Source organism: Onychomys torridus, chromosome 3 (genome assembly GCF_903995425.1).
Source record: "Onychomys torridus chromosome 3, mOncTor1.1, whole genome shotgun sequence".
Classification (NCBI taxonomy): Eukaryota; Metazoa; Chordata; class Mammalia; order Rodentia; family Cricetidae; genus Onychomys; species Onychomys torridus.
In genome coordinates, this window is record NC_050445.1 from 115,866,637 (window position 1) to 115,891,943 (window position 25,307).

The window sequence follows — 25,307 nt, forward strand, 5'->3', positions numbered from 1 at the left end:
GGCCCTGTGGCCAAGCCTAACCACTAGAGTTCAACCTCTGGGACCCACATGGTGTCTAAGTTGTCATATGACTTGCATGAGCACACTGTACCATGTGCACATTCACATATATACACACACATAAATAAATGCAATTTAGAAAAAGGAAAAATAATCACATGCTGAGTTTAGTAAAAGAATTATGGAAAGAAAGAATCTCAAATCCTTGAGATTGTAAAGTTAAGAAAACAAATTTGTGCCAGCTTTGCCAAAGTTACAGTGTATGTGAAATGCTTCATTATCAAGGAAGAGACATGAAATCTGTATATGCATGAAATGTGAAATATACAGAATAGCTAAGGTTCAGTACCATCTAATTTCAAACATCCACTGGGTCTTGAAAAGGCAATTCTCATGGTTAAGGGGAGACTACTATTAGCAGAGTCTGGTATTTTCCAATATAATCTTAGAGAAGTATTGTATATCCAAGTATTTAATAATTCTACTCAATAATAAACAAATCTGGGCAGATAATCTTGGTTTACTGCCTCAGACTTTGTACATATTAAATCTGTATTTATTACATGTTTTGGTATTACAATATAAACTCATCAATATTTTTTTAAGATTTACTTATTATGTATAGAGTTCTGTCTGCATATACACCTGAAGGCCAGAAGAGGGCACCAGATCTCATTATGGATGGTTTGAGTCACCATGTGCTTGCTGGGAATTGAACTCAGGACCTCTGGAAGAGCAGCCAGTGCTCTTAACCTCTGAGCCATCTCTCCAGCCCCCAATTTGTTTTTAAAAGCTCAAAATTTCCAATTTCACTCTATTATCATATGAAAAATTTTAACATTAAAGAATGCATTGTTTTCAGGACAACGGTGACACACACCTTTAATCCCAGTCCTCAAGAGGCAGAGGCAGCCAGACGTCTGTGAGTTTGAGGCCAGCCTGCTTTACAGAGTGAGTTCTAGAACAGGCTCCAGAGCTACAGAAAGAAACCTTGTCTTGAGAAAAAAACAAAAACAAAACAAAACAAAAACAACAAAAAGCAAAACAATACTAAAAATCGAATGCATTGTTTTTCTACTTTTAATCTTCCTTTAAATTACAAATAACTCACATTAAAAATCAGTGTTATGGCTCAGTGCTTCAGAGTACAGGCTGCTCTTACAGAAGACCCAGCACCCATGCAGTGGCTCCCAGCCTCCTGTAAACTCTGTTCCAGATATCTGATGCATTTTTCTGACCTCCACAGGGACCAGGTACACATGTGGCAAACAGATATAGATGACGGCAAAACATCATACAATAAAAATAAAGATATAAAAAGAAAAAAGAAAAGAAAAGCTGTACTCTTATACTCTGTCCTTGGCATCTTTTAAAAGTGTGTATAATTCAGTCTCTAGTCTACTTAATTTGAAACGTTAATTCAACCTTTACTCTCCCCTTTGTTCTGTAAGCACAATGGCTGATGATCGTGCTCCATTTTCCCCACTGATTCTTAAAAATTTAAGTGACAGTAAAAATTGACTGTGTCAATAAGACTGTCCAAAGAGTAATATTTTTAAATTAGATTACTTTTTCCAGAAAACTCCCCTCCTTTAAGGCTATCACAGTACCTCACACAAGTTGTTTATTAACAAGAAATTTTGCTGAGAAATTTTAAAAACAATACTTAAAAAAAGATTTTATTTATCTATGTGTACTTGCATAAGTTTATGTACACCATGTGCATGCAGGAATCCACGTAGGCTAGCAAAGGATAGTAGATCTTTTGGGAATGGACAGGTGGTTGTAAACTGCCCAGTGAGTGTTGGGAATTGAACCTAGGTCCTTCCTCTGTAAGAACAGTTAAGTGATCTTAACCACTGAGCAATCTCTCCAGACCTTTATTACGATTTATTAATCTTTGTTGTTCTAGCAGTGATATTTAATGAGCACTAACCACTTTCTAGACTCAAACTAATGTCCGTAACCATGCACACATAAAAATAAACTATTTGTGTGTATGAGTATTCTGCCTGTATGTATGTCTGTGTGACAGTGCTATCAGTGTCCTTGGAGATCAGAAGAGGGTATGGCATCAGATTCCCTAGGACTATAGCTATAGATGGCTGTAAGCTGTCTTTTGGGTGCTGGGTATCAAACCAAGGTCCTCTGAAAGAACAACCAATACTCTTAATTGCTAAGTCATCACCCCAGCCTCCCAAATAAATAAACCTTAAAAAAAATACATATATATCATAAAATTAGGAAAAATACTGAAGTAGATGATATCTGTTCCTTTTCATTTTAAAAATCCTTTAGTTGGGCTAGGGATATAGCTTAGCAGTAAAGTGTATGCCTAGCCCTAAGTTCAATTCTGCCCCCAAAGCCCCCACAGACAGATATGAGAGAGAGAGAGAGAGAGAGAGAGAGAGAGAGAGAGACACACACAGAGAGAGAGACAGAGACAGAGACTGGTTGGTTGATTGATTGATTACAAAGCCAGGCTAGGACAGAGGGATTATGAGTTTGTAGTTAGCTTAAGTAAGATCCTGTTTCAAAACACAAAACAAAAATAGCATATAATAAAGATTTTAAAAATCTGTTAGCTTAAATGAGTTGAGATAGTCCCTTAAATCTTTACTATTTTTAAAATTTCAATGTTTTTGTCAAAATGTGCTTATAAATAGTCATCATAAATTCTTACCTTTTTATGAGATGATAAAATCAAAATATCCTTCAAACCTCCAAATGGTTTTGCTAAGTTGTAAATTTCTTCTGTAGAATATCCTTTATTAGGCAAATTAGAAATAAAAACCACACTCATTTCCTCCATTTCCTTCAAAACAAATTAAGAAAGTGATTAGTATTTAATTTGCATTTACTACTTGAGGAAAGCCCGATAAATCAGGAGCCTGGTAGAACCTCAAATTAAATGCCCTTTGTGGTGGATTGAATGAGAAAGGCCCTACAAGTGTTTGATCCCCAGTTGGTAGAACTGTTTGAGAAGGATTAGGAAGTGTGGCCTTGTTGGAAAGTCTCACTCCAGCTCCTGTCTCACTTTCTCTGCCTATGGCCAGGGCCATGCCTGCCTGAAAACTACTATCTTCCCCAACACGATAGTCATAGACTAACCCTCTGAAATTGTAAGCATGGCCCCAATTAAACACTTTTTTTTATGAGCTGCCTTGGTCATAATGTCTCATTCACATCAATGGAAGAGTAACTAAGACATCTTTAGAATATACAAATTTACAATTTTAAATTATGTAGAATAACTAGTCATACTATCTGACATCTAGTCCACGTCTATCAGTCTTCTTTTGATTTACTGTTTTAAAACTGACAATCACTCATACCTCTGACAATAGCTCCTTCTTTCATTTACCATTATTATGCCTGTGCCTTGCAATGTGATGCGTGCGTACATTTAACACCCAAAGCAGTGTGTCTTCTCATGTTCCTGAACAACCACCACTCTTAGGCAATATTTTTTAAGTTTATCTAATCTCTTTAAGATCTTTATACCAAACTTTTCTGTTTCATTTTGTCCCAATATACTTATTCCCTAAACTTACACTTTCATTAAGCTAGCTTTTCCTTTTGCAAATATAGGAAAAATTTGAAAAGCCTCTATGATAAACTTGGCCTATTTTGATTTTAGGGACAAAAAGAAAAGAAAACTTGCCAAAAGTCATAGCTTTGAAAAGCAAGTGACTAACAACAACAGGTTTCTCAGGTGCATTGGTATATAATTCCTAAATAGCTTTACTGGAATGCTGTAATACATTGACCCTACTATACCAGTGCTTAAAAATACTTTTCCTAAAGTAAGACATACTATTTAGTGATTTCTTAATGAGTGGGTTATTAGACAAAAATTAATTTAGGCATAGCATGTGAGCAATCTCAAATTCTAACCAATAAAATCTAGATGAATGATATAGGAACAGTGAATTTTATGTTCTTCATATAAATCAGAAGGCCTACTTGTTTCTCAAAAAATGCAACACACAAAAAAAAAAACCATTGTATTCAATATATTACTTTCCTCAAGGCTAGATTTAAAAAATCCACAAAGGATTATTAGAAATTATAGATGTAGCTCAGTTGGTGGACCACTTGCAAAGCATGTACAAAACCCTGAGGTTTTATCCAACAATGTATAAACTGGGTGTGGTGACACACTTTAGTAATCCCCACACTAACCAAGCTGAAGCAGAGAAATGAAAAGTTCAAGGTCACTCCTTGTAACATAGCATGTTCAAGTTTAGACTGCAATACGAACAAAGCCCATCTAAACAAAACTCTTCCAATGAAACAAAACAAATTCCCAATGTGCATAAGTTCTAGTTCTTTCAGTTCTAAGAGCTGTTATCTACTCCAAATCCATTTTGCCTTAACATGCACACAGAGGACAGCCATCTTCATAAACACACATTTATTCAAGTTTTTTAACCAACATATCTAAAGAAGTGAAAATGACTAAGAATTTTTATCATGCCAAAAAGTGAAATACAGTTGCTAAGAGAATTTTATGTAAATAAAATAAAAAAACTGACCTTGCTCACTGGTTCATTTTCTGTGGCCTCCAAAGTACCTTAAAACCAAAAAATAATGAAAACACAATTTTTAAAAGTTTATGTGATCCTCAAGATTCTACTTTATTCCATAATAAATTAAATAAGTTATTTGAACATGTCTATGACTGACAAACAGCTAAGAAACAGGATAGAAGTGATACCAGCTTTTTGTCTCATTTTACTGAAAACAGACTCTTTTCTCATGTAATATATCCTGATTATAGTTTCAACTGCCTCTACTCCTTCTAGTTCCTCCCCACCACCCCTCCGATCCAGATCTACTACTCCCTTTCTGTCTCTCATTAGGAAAGAACAGGCTTCAAAGAGATAACAAAATGTAACAAAAAAGAATCTAATAAAACAAAACCATCACACTGAAGTTAAAGAGCTCAAAAAAGGGCACAATACCAAGTCTACCCACTCAGGAGGTCTATAAAAAAAAAAAGAAGCATTGAACTGAAAGTCATAATATAAACAGAGTACAGATCCATGCAGGCCCTGTGCTTGCTACTTCAGTCTCTGTGAGTCCATATGAGCTTTGCTCAGTTGATTTAAAGGGCCTTGCTGCCCAGTGATAACAGTTTTTAAATAATACATTTCAGTTATTCCTCAAACTTAAGAATGATATAGACAGTGTAAATCTAAATCTTAATATATTTAATTTGACCCTAGTATTAGAAAAATTAACACACATACAAACATATAATATAACCTCAAAAACTTTTCTTAAAAATACTTTCTTTCAATTTTAAATGTACAGCACAAAATGAAATTTCTACTGGCCTACCTGAAGTAGTTTCTTCAGCACTCTTTCCAGTGGCTTTTCCTTCCATACTAGTCTTGATTTCAGAGTTTGCTGCACAAAATAGACTACTTTAATTTTCTAAGAAAACAATAATACAATCAAACTAATGAATCTAAACTAGAATTTCAGCTAAGATTTTAATCACTTTAGGTTCTCTCATGCTGATCTAATTAAAACCTCTCTTTGGAAAACAAAGTATTTCCTGTGAGGCTGTGTGGTTCTGTGTATGCATGCATGTAGGTGCTTGTGTCATCTATATGGAAGCCAGAGATCAACATCTACTGTCTATCTCCATTGCTTTCAAACCTTATATTTTTGAGATAGGGTCTCACTGACACTAGAGCTCATCCATTCAGCTAGGATGGTTGGCTAATGACCTCCAGGATATGCCTGTGTTGTCTGTTCCCCTATTGCCCAACAACCAGCACTGGGATTACAGGTTCATGCTATGCCTGGCTTTTGTGTGGGTTGCGTGGGAGCCAAACACAGGTTTTCATGCTTGTATACCCAACAACTATTTAACAGCTGAGCCATCTCCCAGGTTTCCCTTTGGGAATTTTACAGAAAGATAGCTCAAATATAAATCAAGAGGATCAAAACAAAAAATAATAATAAATAAACCACTGAGCGATAGTACATTGTTACCTGGTACAGTCACGAGTTTATTGGAGTCTTTGTTTTTGATAATCCCAGACTTTTTAGCTTCTAGAGACTTCTTTCCAGATTTTGCTTTTAAAAGTAGAATTAAACCATTATTCTAAGATTACGGGCCTACTCATTTAGCATATTTTATATTAATATATCAGAAATAAATAGCTCAACCTAATCTGAATAGCAATTGATTACATGTATTATTTATTTTCAATTTTTTACAAGTAATATTAAAAGCAAATTTAAGTCAAGACATGTTTTTGTTGCATTTAAATTAGTCCCAAGTTTAATTCTTATGTAAAATACAGAATTAAAAATATATATTTTGAAATTTCAACAAAGCTTCCTTGGAATTAAACTATTAGAAAAGATACTGTTAATAGGGCCATGATATTTTCAATGTATATCATTTATGTTAAATAGTGTTTCATTTCTTTACCAGGGAAATTAATCTGTTTTCAAGTAACAAACATCAGATACACTGTTTAAGCTGTGAAAGGGAGCAAAATGACAGTTGTAACAAGAAAGAAGAGGAAGGATTAAACCAGTTAAAGGGACAATGACAGAGCAACCTATGAGTATACTACTATTAGACCATGCAGTTACATAGTTTTGTGTGTGTGTAATATATATGTATACATATACATACATATATATATATATTATAGCCATAATATATTGGTACAGAAATACATATTGATACAGAAATGTATCTTTAATGGCAAATATTCTTAAAGACCAAAATAGCAACAAATAAAAATCCTATATTGTAAATTTTCAATACTGAAAACTACTAAATGCTTCAAGATAAGTTATCAGATACTAGAAATTATTGAATTCTAAACTTGCTTTCAATAATGTATTCTTTAAATTTGTAAAATAAATTTAATAAGCCTCTCTCCCTCAGTTGTCTTACCTGTTTTGATAAAAGCTTTACCTTTTGCGGCTACCGTAACCACAGATTTTACAGAACCCGCTGATTTCCCTAAATCACAAAAGCTATAGTCAAAACTGTTTTACTTAAATAGTATCAATCTCCAAATTACCTTATTAAAAACAATACAAGAATAACATTTTATTCAAAACATAAAACATATTTTGGGACATCTAGCAATGATAATTTCTTTGGGGGAGAGGTATCGATTATTAGAAAGTAGGATTTAAGTTAAATATCTCTCTGTATGTATGAATCAACTAGAAACTGAAATACAAGTACGAAGCTGAAACACAAAGCAATCCCCCATGTGTTCACTGGTTTCAAAAGCAATTATGTAGAGACTCTCAATGTATGAGTCCTTGGATCACACTTGACTGAAATCTATTTAAGAACACATGAAGGCCACCAGAAGTCTGCTCTTAATGTCCTAGTAGATCTATTATTAAAAAAACAAAAACAAAAAACAAAAAACAAAAAACAAAACAAACCCAGTGCCATATGTGGGGTAAGGGTCCAAAAGTTGTGAAACAATATAGTCTCTTGCTGGTTCCTCTTGGTTGTCCACCATAACTAGATGGTAAGATGCTAAAGCTGAATTCACCACTCATCTTCATTACAAGGAATAGAAAACTCAAGCTAGAACTGAGCTGGAAAGTTTCTCCCTCCTGGCTAGCTTCCCCAGTCTCAGAAGGTACTATGAATGCCGCGTGCAGAGGAAAGGTATCAACAGTCTTAACCAGGTATGACACCTACAAACTATAATATAATTTTGGCAGGCAAGAGGTGCCTACTGGTACAATAGTGGCAAGATTATTATGAGAGTAACCAACTGTTCTCTGATCTGAGGCACTCTCCACTAGAGGAATTCACACTTGGTACTGTAAACCAGGGCAAAAACTCATGGCTGAGATGGTTTTAGGGCCTACAGGAAAATTAAATACTGTGTAGCTAAAATGGCCCCAAACTACTTTCTAAATATTAATATTACAACAGACAAATGCTACTCTCAGCCTTCATCAGAAAAGCTAGTCTTTGCAAAGGATGGTAGTAAATGCAGAGATTCATGGGTATACTAGATGATAATAAGAATAAGCAATAGTGAAATTCATAACACCACTCTATCTAAAGCTCATAAAAAATTGGAGAAGATATGCAAAGAATGTAAGAGCCACAAGATAGGGAGAAGGGCTGTGAAATGCTGTCTTTAGGGCATGAGATGGCCACTGTAAACACTCTACCACAGCAGCTGAGGTTGTCTCTACTGGGCCTGTACAACACTGGGCTAGTCAATCATTAGTCATAAATCAGAGAGGAATTCAAAGGGCCCTATCACTCCTTGCTGAACTAATGGTTATTGGTGGATTCAATCATCAGGCTCCAAAGGACAGGACAAACTAAAACAAAAGAAAACACATAAGAAAGAACTTAGGCAGTGGTACTGCACGCCTTTGATCCCAGTACTCAGAAGGCAGAGGCAGGCAGAGTTTTAAGACCAGCCTGATCTATAGAGAGAGTTAGAGGATAGCCAGAGTTATGTACAGAGAAACCCTGTCTTGGAAAATCACAAAAAGGACAGGACTTGTAGAGAATAGGCTAACACGTCAAAAGGGGTAAAAGGGAAAGGGGAGAAGGTGAATGTAATTCATTTTATACATGTATAAAATTATCAAAGAACAAATTTAATAAAAATTATAGGTAGCAAGAAAGTAAAGAGAAAACAGCCCAGAATTAGATTATTTGTAGATCAAAGTTTTATACAAGTTAAAGCTTGGGCATTACATAATTCTATGTACTTCACCATGACCCCACCCTTGCCACAAGGTTGGTAATTGTTACAACTTGGTAATAGAGACATTATAAGAGTAAAGCTTTTTTTTTTTAAAAAATAAATCATATAAAAAGAGCCATTAACATCCATAAAAACAGACATAATCTATAATCACCTATTATACTCCTAGACAGGCAAAAGAACAATACAAAGTGCCCTCTTAATAGCTGCAGTTTTGCTATCCAAAGTTTTAATTACTCACAATGAACTGCCAACTGTTCAACAAGCTAGTATTAAATAAAAAATTTAAGAAAAAATGCACTTTCTTAATGTTCAATTGGGGATCACTCTAAGAAATGGAATGGACTCCCGAGCTGTTCAGCTTCAGACAGTCTAGCATATGCAGACCATGCATGCTACATTAGCCATTTCTGTGACACCTTTGAAGTCTCAGTGATCCTCATAACTCATACATCCATGTAAGAAGGCATAAACTGCTCTCTTTAAAACAAAAACAAAAGCCAATGCTGGGCGGTGGTAGCAAACACCTTCAATCCCAGCACTCAGGAGGCAGAGGCAGGCGGATCTCTGTAAATTCAAGGCTAGGCTGGGTCTACAGAGAGAGTTTCAAGGACAGGCTCCAAAGCTACACAGAGAAACCCTGTGTCGGAAAACAAAACAAAAACAAAAAACAAACAAACAAACAAACAAACAAACAAATCAGGAGTATGAGAGACTACTTCATATAATTTACTGTGGCTAATTTTAAATTAAACTTTATCACAACCACTCTTTAATCCCTGCACTCAAAAGGCTAGAGACAGGCTGATCTCTTGAGTTTGAGGCCAAGCCATCCAAGGATATACAGTAAGACGCTGTCTCAAAATCTTAATTGTAGGTACATGTATATGATTATACATGTATGAATATATACATATATATATGAATATATAAAGGATTCAGTATTATCTGCAATTTCAGACATTTACTGTATGTCTTGGAATATATGAATGTATCCCTGTCCATAATAGGTAACTACTGCACCAATCCTTAGAATCTGGCTCTTAACTAGTCAATTCTTAGTAATGCACAAGTTTGCTATTCTGAAATAAACTGACAGTTAAGAGATTTCTTATAATAACTCTGTTATTATCATAAACCATTTAGCCGGGTAGTGGTGGCACATGCCTTTAATCCCAGCACTAGGGAGGCAGAGCCAGGTGGATCTCTGTGAGTTCGAGGCCAGCATGGTCTACCGAGTGAGTTCCAGAAAAGGCACAAAGCTACACAGAGAGACTCTGTCTCGAAAAACCAAAAACAGTTCATATTTACCACGTATATGAGGATGCTAGAAATTTAAGGGAAGAATAAAGTAAGGTATGGCTAGTTGCTTTAGTTCCCAGCCCAACAATCTCCATTTGTAACTCACATAAACTTTAATCAAACTGTTTGTTAAATAAATAAAATTACAGTTTCCTAAAGATGTATGACTATCTTAGAAGACAGCCTCAGAATACTACATGAAAATTCCAAATCTGTCAATTACAATGGTATTTACCTTTTTAACACAGAGAAGATAATTTAATGTACTACTCTCTACCCTGAAGATCTCTTGTCATAACCTATATTTAGCAGAAACAGGAGGGAAAGGAAAAGATGGGCATACACCAGGGTAAAGTGAAAAAAATTCTTAATCATTATTTAAAAAACCACTACAGTGAGCCAGGCATGGTAGTACACATCTTATTCTAGCACTAAGGAGGTTGAGGCAGAAGTTTCAGGATTTAAGGCCAGCCTTGGCCACATGGCAAGTTCAGGGCCCATTTGGGATACATGGGATGCTGTTTTGAACAACAAATACAAAACACTACTATAGCTTATAAAAATCTACATGTGCATCTATATGGACTACTACATTAAAGACAGTAAGTCTTCAATGAAAGAGGAGGGAAACAGCCATGATATTCATTCTCAGAAATACTCCTTCAGTTAAATTATTATTTTTTGATAATATTAGAGTACTAGGTATTAAATATCATTTTGAAAACTACTAAATGACTATAATCTCAAAGATTAACACATATATTTAATACATACTTTATCACATGAAATACAAGCCAAGTAATTCTTCAGCAATTTAATTAGTAACTAGAATCCTAATAAAATATACTTCTAAACAGTGTACCTCATAGAGCACTTGTCAAAGAACTCACAAAATTGTGCATTTAATCATCAGCACTACAAGAAACAAATGGGCAATATAAAAATAGCATACCTGTAAATCTGTTCACTTTGAATGTAGATGGCTTTATTCGTCCAGTTTTGGCTAAAATAATGAGAAAAATGTATTTCAATAACACATTACAAACAATATTCAAATTTAGGTAAGAGCTAACATTGGAATAATTTTCAAAGGGCATTGCAACCTCCAATCCCTTCTGTCCTAGGAGGTATTACTTAGAAAAATCCTTAGATAAGTCAAAATGCACACTTTCAGTGTTGGGGATTCAGTTGGTGCTATGGGATGTTCTGTATGTGTTGCTCTGATTGGTTAATAAATAAAATACTGATTGGCCAGTAGCCAGGCAGGAAGTATAAGCGGGACAAGCAGAGAAGAGAATTCTGGGAAGTGGAAGGCTGAGGCAGAGAGACACTGCCAGCCACCTCCATGAGAAGATGTTAAGATACCGGTAAGTCACAAGCCAGGTGGCAACCTATAGATTAATTGAAATGGGTTGATTTATGATATAAGAACAGTTAGCAAGAAGCCGCCATGGCCATACAGTTTATAAGAAATATAAGTCTCTGTGTTACTTGGTTGGGTTTGAGCAGCTGCCAGCCTGGCAGGTGAAAGATTTGTCCTGACCGTGGGCCAAGCAAGACTGAGAAAACTCTAGCTACAAGTTGGTAATGTACTTGCTTTGTAAACAATGAGGACCTGACTTAAGATTCCCAAAAATGATATTAAATTCTGAGTATTAATTCCAGCCCTGGGAAGGCAAAGACAGAAGAATCACTGGGAATTAGGTTAACTGGTGAGCTCAGAGTAAAAAGTGACACTGCCTAAAAGGAAGAGAACATCATTTCTAGGGATGAGACCTGAGGTTTGCAGAAAAGCCATAAGCATATGCATATGTATTCACACAACTCAATTTTTCTCCCTTCTTTCATTTAATAAAATTTAATAATATTAAAGTTTCCTTCAAAGGCTATACAAATAGTTCCATTAATATTGATTGAGAGTTGGGTGGGCTCTATTTCCACACTAACAAAGTCACCAGCCTATCCTGGTAGCAAGAGATAGTATCTTTCAGCATGAGAATGAGTCTGATTCATTTTTTCTTTAATTATAAACAGATACATAAATTTTCACATTTAAAAGTCTCCTGGTAAGTCAGGTGTGGTGGCATACACCTTTAATCTCAGCACTAGGAAGTCAGAGGCAGGAAGACCTCTGTAAGTTTGAGGTCAGCCTAGGCTATGTAGAGAGATCCTGTCTCATTAAAACAAAACATAAACAAACAAACTAAACCAAAAGGAACAGTATTTGGGTCTTCTCTATTAAAGGCTCAAAAAATAATGTTTTCCTAACACCATTTTACAAGAGGTTTCAAGTAAATTGACAAAATACATTCATTTGAATGAGCTTGAAAAGTTAACTTGGTCTGGGGAGGTGGGGGGATGGGCGGGCTTAGTGGATAAGTGTTTGCCTTATAAACACGAAGACTGTTATCCTAGCATGCCTCAGGCAAGCTGTAAGACACAGGAGAATTCTTAGAAGCTCAAGGGTCAGCTAAACTGGAATACATAAATAGCGAGCAACAAGAGATTCTGCCTCAAAACATGTGAAAAGCAAGGACCATGAGGAGGATGTCTGTCTGTCTGTCTGTCTGTCTGTCTGTCTGTCTCTCTCTCTCTCTCACACACACACACACACACACACACACACACACACACACACATACACACGAGTTTACAACTTACCAAAAGAGGCTGAAGTCACAGTTTTAATGGTTTTTGAAGCATCTGTCTCTTTTCTATTTTAAAAGAAAAAAAATCAGAACCACTGAAAAATAGTTCTAAGTTCTATACATTTCTAAAACTGGAGTGTTTAAGAAAATTTAAATTCATGTACAATTTTATAATCATGGTGGTTAAAAATGTAGTCTTAAAAATTAAAATTTCTTAACACAAATACACATTAAATTTTTTTTATATGAAAATACAGATTCACTTACTTTAAAGCAGATGCAACTGACTTCTTGGTATCTGAAGGTTTCTTCTTCATTTCTTTGTTCTAAGAAGGAAATACTATTCAGAACAAAAAATTAGCTTCCCCCCCAACTAAAAAAGGCAGTTTATACAATACAGAAAAATGTACAGAGTTCAACAATGAAAACATTCAAATATCTTCCTACTCTGAAGTATAAATAAATGCTCAATACCCTTTTCTACTTAAATTTCCCTTAATTTTGTGATCATGTTTTGGTAATTACAACAGCTTCTTCAGAAGGGTCTCTGATTCTGTCCTCCCTTTCTATATACCCATATTCTTTCAACACCATAAAATGAGACTGAATTTACTGTTCCTACTCTTAAAATTTTTCATCAAACTCAAGGAAAAAAAAAATCAGTCCTGTAGTCTCACCTTTTTATGTGGAATGCACTCCAAGAACTCTAGTAGATGAAACTATGCACAGTATAAAACTATATACAAATTTTTCACTATATATATCTGAATGCATATTAAGTAGAATAAAAGATTAATGGTGGTAATAGAACATAATTTACTGCAATTAAAATTATATGATGTGGTCTCGCAAAACATCATACTGTATTTCATGGCTTCTTTGGCATATACAGACTGTCAACACACACACTAAGGCCATACCTGAATAAAGAATTACTAGAATAAAAGTACCATGAACATTTGGGAGGGTAGTGTATGCCTTTAATCCCAGTGCTCAGGGGGCAGAGGTGTGGAGTCACAGAGGGGCAGAGGCAGGCCAATCTCAGTGAGTTGGAGGGCAGCCTGGTCTACATAGGACCTCACCAGAGCTACATAATAAAATCCTATCTCAAAAAGTACCAGATGGTGCCATACTAGCTTCCAAAGGAGGGAAGCAACCAGTCCTACCCACCCAGCTATTATGCTTATGAACTACAACAATGAACAGCCTGGCACAATAACCCTAAGGGTACAATAGTTCCAATGCAGACCTTGGTGGCAACCATCAGTGCTGTGGATATCGCTCTGTATAAATAAAATTCTGATTGGCCAGTAGCCAGGCAGGGAGATACTGCCAGCCGCTGCCATGACAAGTGAAATGTAAGGTACTGGTAAGCCACGAGCCACGTGACAGAGTATAGATGAATAGAAATGGGTTAATTTAAGATAGAAGAAATAGATAACAAGAAGCCTTCCACGGCCATACAGGTTATACGTAATGTAAGCATCTGAGTGATTATTTTATACATGGGTTGTGGTACCGCGGGGGCTTGATGGCACCTGGAGAGAAGCTCTCCAACTACACATCAGCTCTCTAACAGGATTTAAGATCCCACTCAACAAGGTGGAAACCATGCCTAGTACTGGAAACGAAGCCAACTACTGTTAGTGAAGACCACTGTTCTACACCCACATATCCCTAACAACAATCTAAACATTTGTCCTTATACCCACAGGGAAGTATAGCCATCACTCCTCATGAAGGAAACTTTTTTGCAACAGACAAGATCATTACAGAAAACCAGAACCAACAATTAAAATGCAGTTATGAAGCCCAGTCTCAATGGATACATCTACAAAACATTCTCACCTAAGGCTCAGAGAACATTTCAGAAGAGGAAATATAAGGAAAAATTTTAGAGTCGGAAGAACAAGGAATTTGCTGTGAAATCTCCTAGTATTGTCAGAAGCTACACCCATACAGTATCATAAAAGTGACTGCCTAAATATGGGTGACACCAATAGATAAGTTCAAGTGGACAGAAGAAAACTCATGAGGCCTTAACCACAGAGAACTACAGGCAACCAAGGAATGCTGAGAGTAGAAGAAACAGCCTTCTCTGGAAAGAGTACACCAATTGGTTATTCAATCAAATGGTCAGTCCTGAAACATATGAGTAACAGTATATATAAAGACTGAGCATATTATATTTAGGAATATGTTTGTGTATGTGTGTATCACACGTATATAAATGTGTATATATATGTATATGTGTGTATGTATATCTGTATGTAACTGCAATGAATGAAAAAAGTGGCCATGAATTTGAGAGAGCAAGGTGTGCTATATGGGAGGGTTTGGATGAAGGAAAGGGAAGGGAGAAATTACATAATTGTATTATATTATAATCTAAAAAAACAAAAGCACCATGAGTTCTCAACAGTCATTATAAAAACAGAGACCACTACTGAGTAATTGAAGGGCCGACAGTATATACATCATGCATATGCTAAATAGAGGGGTTCTTCACATCTTACCAGGATAAAGCCAGACAGTTGTGGACTTCCCAATACTGAACTTAAAACACATGGAATATCTATTTCAGAATTTCTCACTTAATACTTTTATACTACAGTTGACCCTGAGTAACTGAAACTACAGAAAATGAAATCCAAAATAAAGGGACACAGATAATGGATTCTTAAGAGTTTATATTACATATCCCAACTACTTTGGGTCAACAAGATTGTTTATTGGGTAAAAGTTTGTTGAACAAAACTGACAACTTGAGTTTGATCCCCAGATTCCAGAGTGAAAAACCGTATATGTACCATTTATAAGGCACATCAGCCACACACAAAAATAAATAAAATTTAAATTTACAGTATAAAATTTGGGGCTGGACAGATGACTTAGTGGTTAAGAGTACTGGCTGCTTTTTAGAGGACTTAGGTTCAATGACCAGCACCCATACGGCACCTCACCATAGAAAGCTACATGTGGCGGCTCATGCTTCTAACAGCACCAGGGAAGCTGAAGCATAGGGACAGGAATTTGAGGTCAACCTGGGCTCTATATAGTGACACTCTCTTCTCCAAAAAATCAACAAAAATATTAATTGAAAAATGGAAAAAGATACAGGAAATTCAATAGAGGAGTTAACTTAGATAGCTAATATTTTTAAAATAAAACAGCATGTCTTACTAGATTTTTTTTAACTGAAGAGATTAAGATGGTGCCACAAGTATACAAGTTCTCAAAAATCACAAGGGTGTAAATGACTGCAGTGACAGGTGATGCATTAATACCTACATCCTTCACCCAAACAACTGTTTGGGCATGTACAATCATAAATAGAAAAGGATGGCCTATAAAAGTTGTAAAGAGCCCGGTGGTGGTGGTGGTGGCGCATGCCTGTAATCCTAGCACTCGGGAGGCAGAGGCAGGTGGATCTCTGTGAGTTCAAGGCTAGCCTGGTCTACAGAGCTAGTCCAGGAAAGGCTCCAAAGCTACAGAGAAACCCTGTCTCAAAAAACAAAAACAAGAACAAAAAACAACAACAACAATAAAAAAGTCATAAGGAATTAACTAAAGACTTGCTTTTGGAAATGAAAAAAAAAGGGGAATAATTAAATATCTATCTAAAGGAACTGGCAAGATATTCATAATCACACAACATAACACAGAAGTCAAAGAATGAGGAAAGCCTCAATTACTTTTAAGGTTAGATTACTACTAACTGAAGAATATGTGCTAATGAATCTTGAAAGAAGGCTTTCTATGGCAAATAAAAAGCTAAATTACAAAAACATATATAACCAAAGCAATACTTACTGGAAATTTTTAAATAATTCTATAGATATTATCTGTAAACATTTGAAGCACAGAAACTAGTCTAGGAAAACTGAACTCAAACACTAATATTTCTAAAGAAACAAAGGATTCCAGAGAACAGAACAGATTTTATTGATGTAAAGTTCAAAACTTGTAAGCATAATTATGGTTTTAGAAATCAAGAATTACCTATAGGCAGAAGAGAAGGTTTAAGAATTGAAACAAACCAGTCATGGAGACTTCTACAATGCTGTCAATATTATTTCTACTTTGCAACCTAGCAGTTTCAGGTTTGTTAATCTGGTACTATATTGCCTTAGTCTGTTGCTCATCACTTAATATTATACTAGTTGTGGTGGTACATATGCATAGAGATAAAAAGAAGTTTTTAATCTTTTGGACTAAGATTTATATATTTTCTACACATGTTCCACAAAACATTTACCTGTATTTTTTTCTTTCCTGGAACACATACTTTCACACTTTTTCCTTTTATTTCAATAGGCGTTGTTTCAATGTGCTTCATGATTGCAGTAACTGCTTTTCTAAACTCCATCTCCAAGTAAGCCTAAAATAAAATTTCTCGTGTATGAAAAAAAAATCTATGTTTAAAAGATCCATTTTATTTATATTAAAAAATGTTTAAGATAGGGTCTCATCCAGGCTGGTCTTGAAATGCTATATAGCCAAGTCTGCCCTTCAAATTTTGACCCTCCTGTCCCCACCTCCCATATGCCACCTCACCTAGCTTACGGATCTGCATTTTAAAATGGACTTAATGCTTCTCTGTGGAATATAAACCTATAAGGTTATCTCTGTCTCAAGAACTGGTGCTTTTTTTTGTTTTGCTAACCTGTAATTTGATCTTAAGGATGTTTCACACATAATACACATCTAACTTTACATAACTTCCATACTATTGACAAGATAAGGGATGCAGGTTCCTAGAATAGGAAGAAATGGGAAAGAATGGCTAACTGAACAATAGGAGGGTGGCCAAGATCTAGCCTAGCTTGCTTTAAGTTTGATTTTTAACAAATTTTTGAAAATAAACATTTTTTTTTCCCACTGAGGTTGGGAACTATCAAAGAAACGTTAGTTATTTTTACTTAAGATTGACCCATAGTGAGCAAATAATCCTAAGTGATAAGAAATGAGGAATGGGGCTGGAGAGATGGCTCAGCAGTTAAGAGTACTGGATGCTTTTCCAGAGGACCTGGGCTCAAATTCCAGCACCTGCTGCAGGTACCATGCAAACATGTGGTGTACAGACTACATGTAAACAAAACACCCATACACATAAAGATCTATTTTTAAAAATGAAAGAAATGTGGAATAAATTACAAGCTTTTAGTTACTATAAAATCTCTATGAAATATTATGGGTTGGTGAAAGTTTTATCTAGGGAAATGAGACATGGTTTTGATCTCAAGGTATCACATCTGACATAATCACCAGGATCTTTTCTTATGCCCTCCCTTCACCAAACCCCTTCTTCCTACCAAGTCTTTTTCTTATCTTCATTTCTTTGTTTGTGGTCCATGGCATTTAATTAAAGTTACATGCATGAGCAAAGGTGGGACATTTTTAGCTGAGGACCAAAACCCAGAGCCTAGCAAACACTACTACTGAGCTAAATCCCAACCCTAAGCCCCAAATTTTTTAAAGCCTTTTGCTTAAAAGCAATTACCATGTTTTCCCTTTTCCTTAACTCATAATAGTTTATTTTACTCTTAGTCTAGAGTTGGAATTCACAAACTTTGTTAGGAGTATAGCATGCATGTAAACAATACTAACTGTATAGAGGAAATAATTTTTTTCATAAAACTTGTGAGTCCAAATTCCTGTTTATTTTTACAATTTTTAGAGTGTTTTCTCATTTACATATCCATACCTACCTTCTGTAACACAATGGCAAAATACCTGGGACCCTATGACCAGCCTATAAAACCTTAAATAATTATTATCTGGCCCTTTGTTGTATAAAAATGTCTATTCCCTAAAACCTTCTTCATTCCTGGGAGCTTTCCATTCTGTCAATACAAATACTGTGGAACATTTATGTTAACTGAACAATGACATACATAGGACAAGCAGCTAATGCAGCTAATATACCAACATCACCACCACAAGAGCAACAAGTCAGCCTGAACTTTCGTAAATGACTAGATGACTCACCTCATTTCTACAAGGAACAAGAAGGACATCACTAATGTTCCCAAATGGCTGAAATGCTTTTTTAATCTCTTCTTCAGTAAAGCCATCCTCTGGAAGTTCAGACACAAGAAGAATTGAATTGGAAGTCAAAGACTGATCTTTGCGAGACCGAATCTGGAATGAAAGAAAACATGTAAGACACAAGGTACAGATAACTCCACATATAATCTCTACTACTCATCTTAATATCTTTATGGATCTCTTACAGATATTACAGCTTTGTTCATTCTAAATTCTAGTAATTCAAGGGCTGGGAATAGTACTTTTAAGGACCCATACATGCCAGGTATGGTGCTGCACACTTCTAATGCCAACACTTTGGAGGATGAGGTAAGAGGATTATCAAAGTTTAAGACCAACCTGGGCATTATAGCAAGATACTGTCTTTTAAAAGAATAATGCAAGGTAAGCTGCTTGCCTGCACTGCCAAGATTGGGCCAGCATGGCAGAGCAGATGACTATGAGCTTGAGAACAAAGAACTTAAGTTCTTTCTGAGGAAGATCAAAGCCCAGAAAGGTAAATAAGTCATCATCTGTTAACTCACAATAAAAGTGTTTATTGTTAGATGTTTATTTTTAAAAATGAAATAAGAAGGGGTTGGGGATTTAGCCCAGTGGTAGAGCGCTTGCCTAGCAAGTGTAAGGCCCTGGGTTCAATCTTCTGCTCCAAAAAAAAAAAAAAAGAAATAAGAAACAAGGCAGAGTGGCACATGTTTTTAATCTCAGCACTCAGGAGGCAGAGGCAGGCAGATCTCTGTGAGTTCCAGAACAGCCTGGTCTACATGGTGAGTTCCAGAACAGTCAGAGCTACATAATGAAACTCTGTCTCAAAACAAACAAACAAACAAACAAAAAAAACAAAATATAAAGGAAAGATGCGATATATATATACACACACACATATATAGGTATGTATATCTGACTACACATACTATTATGCCAAATTTACCAAAAAAAACAACTAAAAAAGGGAAAACTTTTTGAAAATTCTCTCAACAGAAGTTCTGACACAAAATCTTATTAGATTAATTAAAATTTTCCCTATACTCAATATTCCTTCCTAATGATCTCAAACCTTTGTAATTACATATTGTTTTAAGGTTAACCATTAAAATATAACCTTTTTGAACAAAGAATATAATTCTTGAAGTCTTCAATATATTTGGACAATTTCAAAAGAACATATTACAATACCATACAAATATTAGGCCTATTAGAATTATTCTAATAATAGTTTAGGAGATGTTATTTAACAATAACAACAAAATATACAATAAAACAGCATCTAGTATAGTAACAAGTAGGTTATAATTAAAATAATTCAGAACTAAAAAACAAATTACACTGCTATACAGAATGTACAGACAGAAAATTATCAATTCTCATATTTCTAGCTGATAAAATTAAGACTCATTAGTGCTGGTTACATTCATTTCACCAGCCACGCAGCTTCCAAAGCTAACAAAAAGCTTCACCAAGACATCACAGCATAAGCTTTTGTTCTGAGACTGCATATGTAAGAAGCCTACTGCCTCAGCCTACTTCTCTACACTAAAGGAGCAGGTTACTGACTGCCCTGACTACAACATTTTTGGGTATATCAAACACCAAATACTTGGCATTCCTAAACTACAAGACTCAATTATTAGGCTTTTTTTTATTATTCATAAGAAAAAAAAATGATCTAACATCAAAGTAATTAACAAATATCGATTTCAAATTTATTGGAAATTTATTGGAAATTACTCCAATGATCCAATTTTATTTTCTGCTTGGCATAGTAACAAATGCAGATACACTTGCACTAATCCACAAAAGAATTACTGACCTTCCGCAGAATAAAAGCACCTTTACCAGACACCTGTTTACTTTCTGGTAAGGTGTCATCTTCAAGATTCTTAGACTTGTGAGCAGCGTTTTCTCCTAAATTTGAGTCACTCTTTATAGAGCTTACAGATTTCACTGATGGCTTTGTTCCGCTGGAAAGTTTAGGCTTTTGGGCTGGTAAGAGTCCTTTATCAACTGCTTCAGTGCTTTTCTGTTTATTAACTTCTGTCCCATGTACAGAACGTTGTCCTCCATCTTCTAATGCCTTTTTTCTATCTGGTTAAAAAAAATACATATATACATATGCACAAATTAAAAATAACTAAAAGGCAGCCGGGCGGTGGTGGCGCACACCTTTAATCCCAGCACTCAGGAGGCAGAGCCAGGCGGATCTCTGTGAGTTCCAGGCCAGCCAGGGCTACCAAGTGAGTTCCAGGAAAAGGGGCGCAAAGCTACACAGAGAAACCCTGTCTCGAAAAAAAACAAAAACAAACAAACAAACAAAAAAAACGAACTAAAAGGCAAGTAGTATTCTTACAACAACCCAGTCCTGCTGTCTCATTTCCTTGAATTTTATTTCTAAGTGTGTATTATTTATTCAAGCATTTATTAAGCAAATATTTATTTAATGAGAGATTATGCTACTAGACAATGTTCATAAAACCATACAATCTAATAAATGTCTTTTTTTTTTTAAGGAAGTTAAAGAACCATTTCAAGACACTAAGTAACATGAGTAAGAATTCAGAGCCATTCTTAAACTTAATAGGGAGCACACATACTATATACATGCTTGCACACAGGTACACACATGCATGCACACATGTGGACACACACACAGTTGTCAGTCTTCAACTGCTTGTTCTTTAATCTCTATACACAGCAGGGTCTTTGTTCAGTCACTTTTCCTTATGTCAAGAGTCCTCAAAGTTTTGGTTGTAGAGTCCCTTGACAAACTCAGGAAGCCAGAGTTTATTTTTTGTTATATTCTTTTTATTTAACACATCAGAAGTTAAAATGGAATTTTAAGCACTCGGGAGGCAGAGCCAGGTGGATCTCTGTGAGTTCGAGGCCAGCCTGGGCTACCAAGTGAGTTCCAGGAAAGGTGCAAAGCTACACAGAGAAACCCTGTCTCCAAAAACTAAAAAAAAGAAAAGAAAATATTAGGGGTTGGGGATTTAGCTCAGTGTTAGAGCGCTTGCCTAGCAAGCACAAGGCCCTGGGTTTAGTCCTCAGCTATGACAAAACATAAAAAATAAATAAATAAATAAATTTTAAAAATTTGAATTTTAAAACTGCTAAATCATTTAATAATAAACTTGTATATTAACATATTTTTATGAAAATTAATTACTTATCACAAGGATACATGAGATGAGTAGTATCTTTCCACATTTTTCCAAATATGTTAATACTGAAATTGAAAGATACCTATCCCTGCTTTTTTATAAATCCCTGCTTCTGTACCCATTATGTATGATGGATGAACAATTTTGGTTCAAAGTACAAGGAAAATCAACCAGAACACAGATATGTTCTTGGAAAAGGAAGAGACCTCACACAACACTGAAAAGACCTTGTGGAACCCCAGGGGAGACTTAGGGTTTTGAATTATACTGAGCTTACACTTCTTATTTATTTCCATTCAATTTCTTAAAATATATTGAATATAACTGAAGACATGTTCAAGGTACTACCTTAACATGAACAATGATTTTCATTATGGGTTATGTGTATGTGTGTATGTGTGTGTATTTTAATAAATGAGCTACTTTTAGAAAGGTCATTAAACCATTATTAAATAATTTAGAAGTAATTATTCAAAATATGAGATTGGCCTCAAACTTGTTATATGTAGCTGAGAATAACTTTGAAATCTCGATCTTTCATCTTAGCCTCCCAATTACAGGAGTGTACCACCTGGCTTATGTTAGGTCCTTGGTTTTTATTATTTATTTCTGGTTTTGGTTTTTTGAGACAGTTTCTCTGTGTATCCCTAGCTGTTCTGGAACTTGCTCTGTAGACCAGGCTGGCCTTGAACTCACAGAGATCCACCTGCCTCTGAGATTAAAGGCCACCACCCTATTTGGTCCTTCCTTGATTTTTAAAATGGATCCAGATGAACTAAACTTTCCATACATCTTGTCAACTCTCAAGTGTGAGTCCAATTCATACAGCAACTTTAAAATTTAATAAAATACAACAGTTCATTTCCAAAGCTGCAAACAAGTGATGGCATCAGGATTATTATCGTACCTGATCTCACTGATCTTCTTGATGTCCTTTCAGAGCTAACTGATCGGTAGGACTTTGGGCTTCTTCTAGTGAGATTTCGACTTCTATAAGGAGAACGGGATCTGGATCTGGATCTGTATTTAGAGATGACACGATGGCAAATTCTCGGACTTCGACTCCTCGGTCTATAGGTATAACGAGCTGGACTTCGAGATCGACGGAATCTGTGACTTGAACTTGATCTCCTAGAATGCCTTGGACTAGGGGAATGAGAATGAGAACGTCTTCTTGGAGTTTCATTTTCTTTCCTATTGCTCTCACTTCTACAGAGTAGAAAACAGAAAAAAGATTCAGCAATTCAAGATAGATTTAAACTATATTAAATAACAGAAGTAGCTTTATTTTTATTACTTATTATTTGTGAGTGTGTGCGAGTGTGCATCTGCGTCCAGGTGCCCAAGGAGATACCAGGTCCTTTAGAGCTGGAATTATACATTCATTGTGAGCCACCTCCCATGAGTGTTAGGAACTGAACTATGGTCCTTGACAAGAGCAGTAAGTGTTCTTAACCACTGAGCAATTTCCCCAGACCTTTCATTGTATTTTTTTTACTTTTATTTATTTATTTATTTGTCTGCTTTTGTTTTAGAGACGGGCTCTCAGTATGTAGCCCAGGATAACTCTGAACTTTTAGCAATTCTCAATTGCGGTCTCCTAAATGTTGGGATTATAGGTGTGAACCACCATGCCTGCCTGGCTCAATGGTAGTTTATATAAAACAAGCTACTGGATAAGAAAACAGCTCAGTGGGTAGAGGTGCTTTGCAAGCAGACAGCCTGAGTTCGATCCTTAGCCCTTACAAGGTTACAGAAAACAAACTCTGGAAAGTTGTTCTCTGACATCCACAAGCACCATGGCACATACACATATGCATATGAACATGAGCGAGCGTGCACACAGACACACACACACACACACACACACACACACAGAGTAAATAAATGAAAAAATGTATCTACCTTTATGAGTACAGAAAAAGTAATCTGAACAGATGATTAACCTTCAATGTGCTTAAAACTCTCTTCTTTCTAGTTTACCTTAGAATAATTTTATCTACTTCCTAGTTTTTTCTCTGTATCAGTTATTTTGCAAATATTTTAAGTTATATGAAGAAACTAGGAATTTGTTTTTCAAGGCAGAGTTTCTTCATATAGCCCTGGCTATCCTGGAACTAGCTCTGTAGACCAGGCTGACCTTGAACTCACAGAGATCTGTTGCCTCTGCCTCCCAAGTGCTGGGATTAAAGGTGTGGCTTACCAACACCCAGCTGGAAATTATTTATATAAACTGTTTTACAATGAATTTCCCCTGAAATATTATGCAATCCAAACATATTTCACTGACTTCTGTAAATCTGTGTTCAGATCCTAAAGGAACTCAGAATTACTAAATAAGACAATTCTCAGCATTCAAGTTATTTATATATTTATAATTAAGCGCCCACAAACAATGACAATAGGACAGAACAAAATATTAAGATGAAAGAAAGTGAAAGTCCATAGAGGAAAGCACATTTAAGCTGGAATAAAAAAGACCCATCAATTTTTTCATTTTCCCTGTTTAAAAATAAACACAGGGCGGGGCACACGCCTTTAATCCCAGCACTTGGAAGGCAGAGGCAGGAGGATCTTTGTGAGTTCGAGGCCTGCCTGGTCTACAGAGCAAGAACCAGGAAAGGCACAAAGCTACACAGAGAAACCCTGTCTCAAAAAACCAAAAAATAAAATAAAATAAACACAATAGCAGGGTGTGCTGTGTATGTCTTTAACCCTACCATATGAGAGGAGGAGGTAGGTGGATCTGAGTTCAAGACCAGCCTGGTCTATACACAGAGTTCCAAGCTAGCTAGGACTCTGTCTACAATAAAACCCAAAATCAAACATGATAAAAACAAGACAATTCCAAAAATAACTTTTAAAAAATTTACTGTTTACTTCTTAAAAGAAATAAAGTTGTAATAATTAATACTATTAAAAAATATTACCTTCTGGATGGGAGAATCTCAGGGTTCCAATCAGGGTATCTATTTGAAAAATAAACACTATTATTAATGACAGTTCAAGTAATACTAATCTTTTACATCATTTAATAAAATTAATCATTTAATTAATAATCAATCTTTACCTGAAATGTGTCAGAACTGCTCAAACTTAAGTTTATATATATTATTTAAGAAGTTGAAATATGGCCAGGTGGTGGTGGCACACATCTTTAATCCCAGTACTCGGGAGGCAGAGGCAGGCTGATCTCTATTAAGCTCAAGGCTAGCCCTGTCTACAGAGTGAGTTCCAGGACAGCCAGGGCTACACAGAAAAACCTTGGCCCCCAAAAACTTTTTTTAAGTTGAAAAATGAAAAAAAAATTTTGAGAATAACATTTTTATGCCTAATTCACTAGCTGATCAAGGTATCATGCTAGTAAATACATCAGAAAAACATTAACCAAGACCTCGTTTTTTTAAAAA

General features: G+C 35.7%; 1 protein-coding gene across 6 annotated transcripts in view; it reads right to left on the bottom strand.

Moving 5' to 3' along the window:
* Znf638 (zinc finger protein 638) overlaps window positions 1-25,307 on the bottom strand; it is a 136,482-nt gene that overhangs the window by 26,829 nt on the left and 84,346 nt on the right. For 4 of the 6 annotated variants that reach the window (XM_036182012.1, XM_036182009.1, XM_036182014.1 and 1 more), the window contains exons 4-16: window positions 24,828-24,866; window positions 22,805-23,106; window positions 20,550-20,824; window positions 18,683-18,835; window positions 16,950-17,072; window positions 12,959-13,017; window positions 12,705-12,757; window positions 10,996-11,046; window positions 6,932-7,000; window positions 6,010-6,093; window positions 5,347-5,415; window positions 4,539-4,576; window positions 2,684-2,815 (exon numbers count right to left, since the gene is read on the bottom strand). In XM_036182012.1, the coding sequence (XP_036037905.1) occupies window positions 2,684-2,815; window positions 4,539-4,576; window positions 5,347-5,415; window positions 6,010-6,093; window positions 6,932-7,000; window positions 10,996-11,046; window positions 12,705-12,757; window positions 12,959-13,017; window positions 16,950-17,072; window positions 18,683-18,835; window positions 20,550-20,824; window positions 22,805-23,106; window positions 24,828-24,866 (1,447 nt within the window). The remainder of the gene's footprint in view (window positions 1-2,683; window positions 2,816-4,538; window positions 4,577-5,346; window positions 5,416-6,009; window positions 6,094-6,931; window positions 7,001-10,995; window positions 11,047-12,704; window positions 12,758-12,958; window positions 13,018-16,949; window positions 17,073-18,682; window positions 18,836-20,549; window positions 20,825-22,804; window positions 23,107-24,827; window positions 24,867-25,307) is intronic. The other 2 variants (XM_036182010.1, XM_036182011.1) reach the window with 2 other exon arrangements.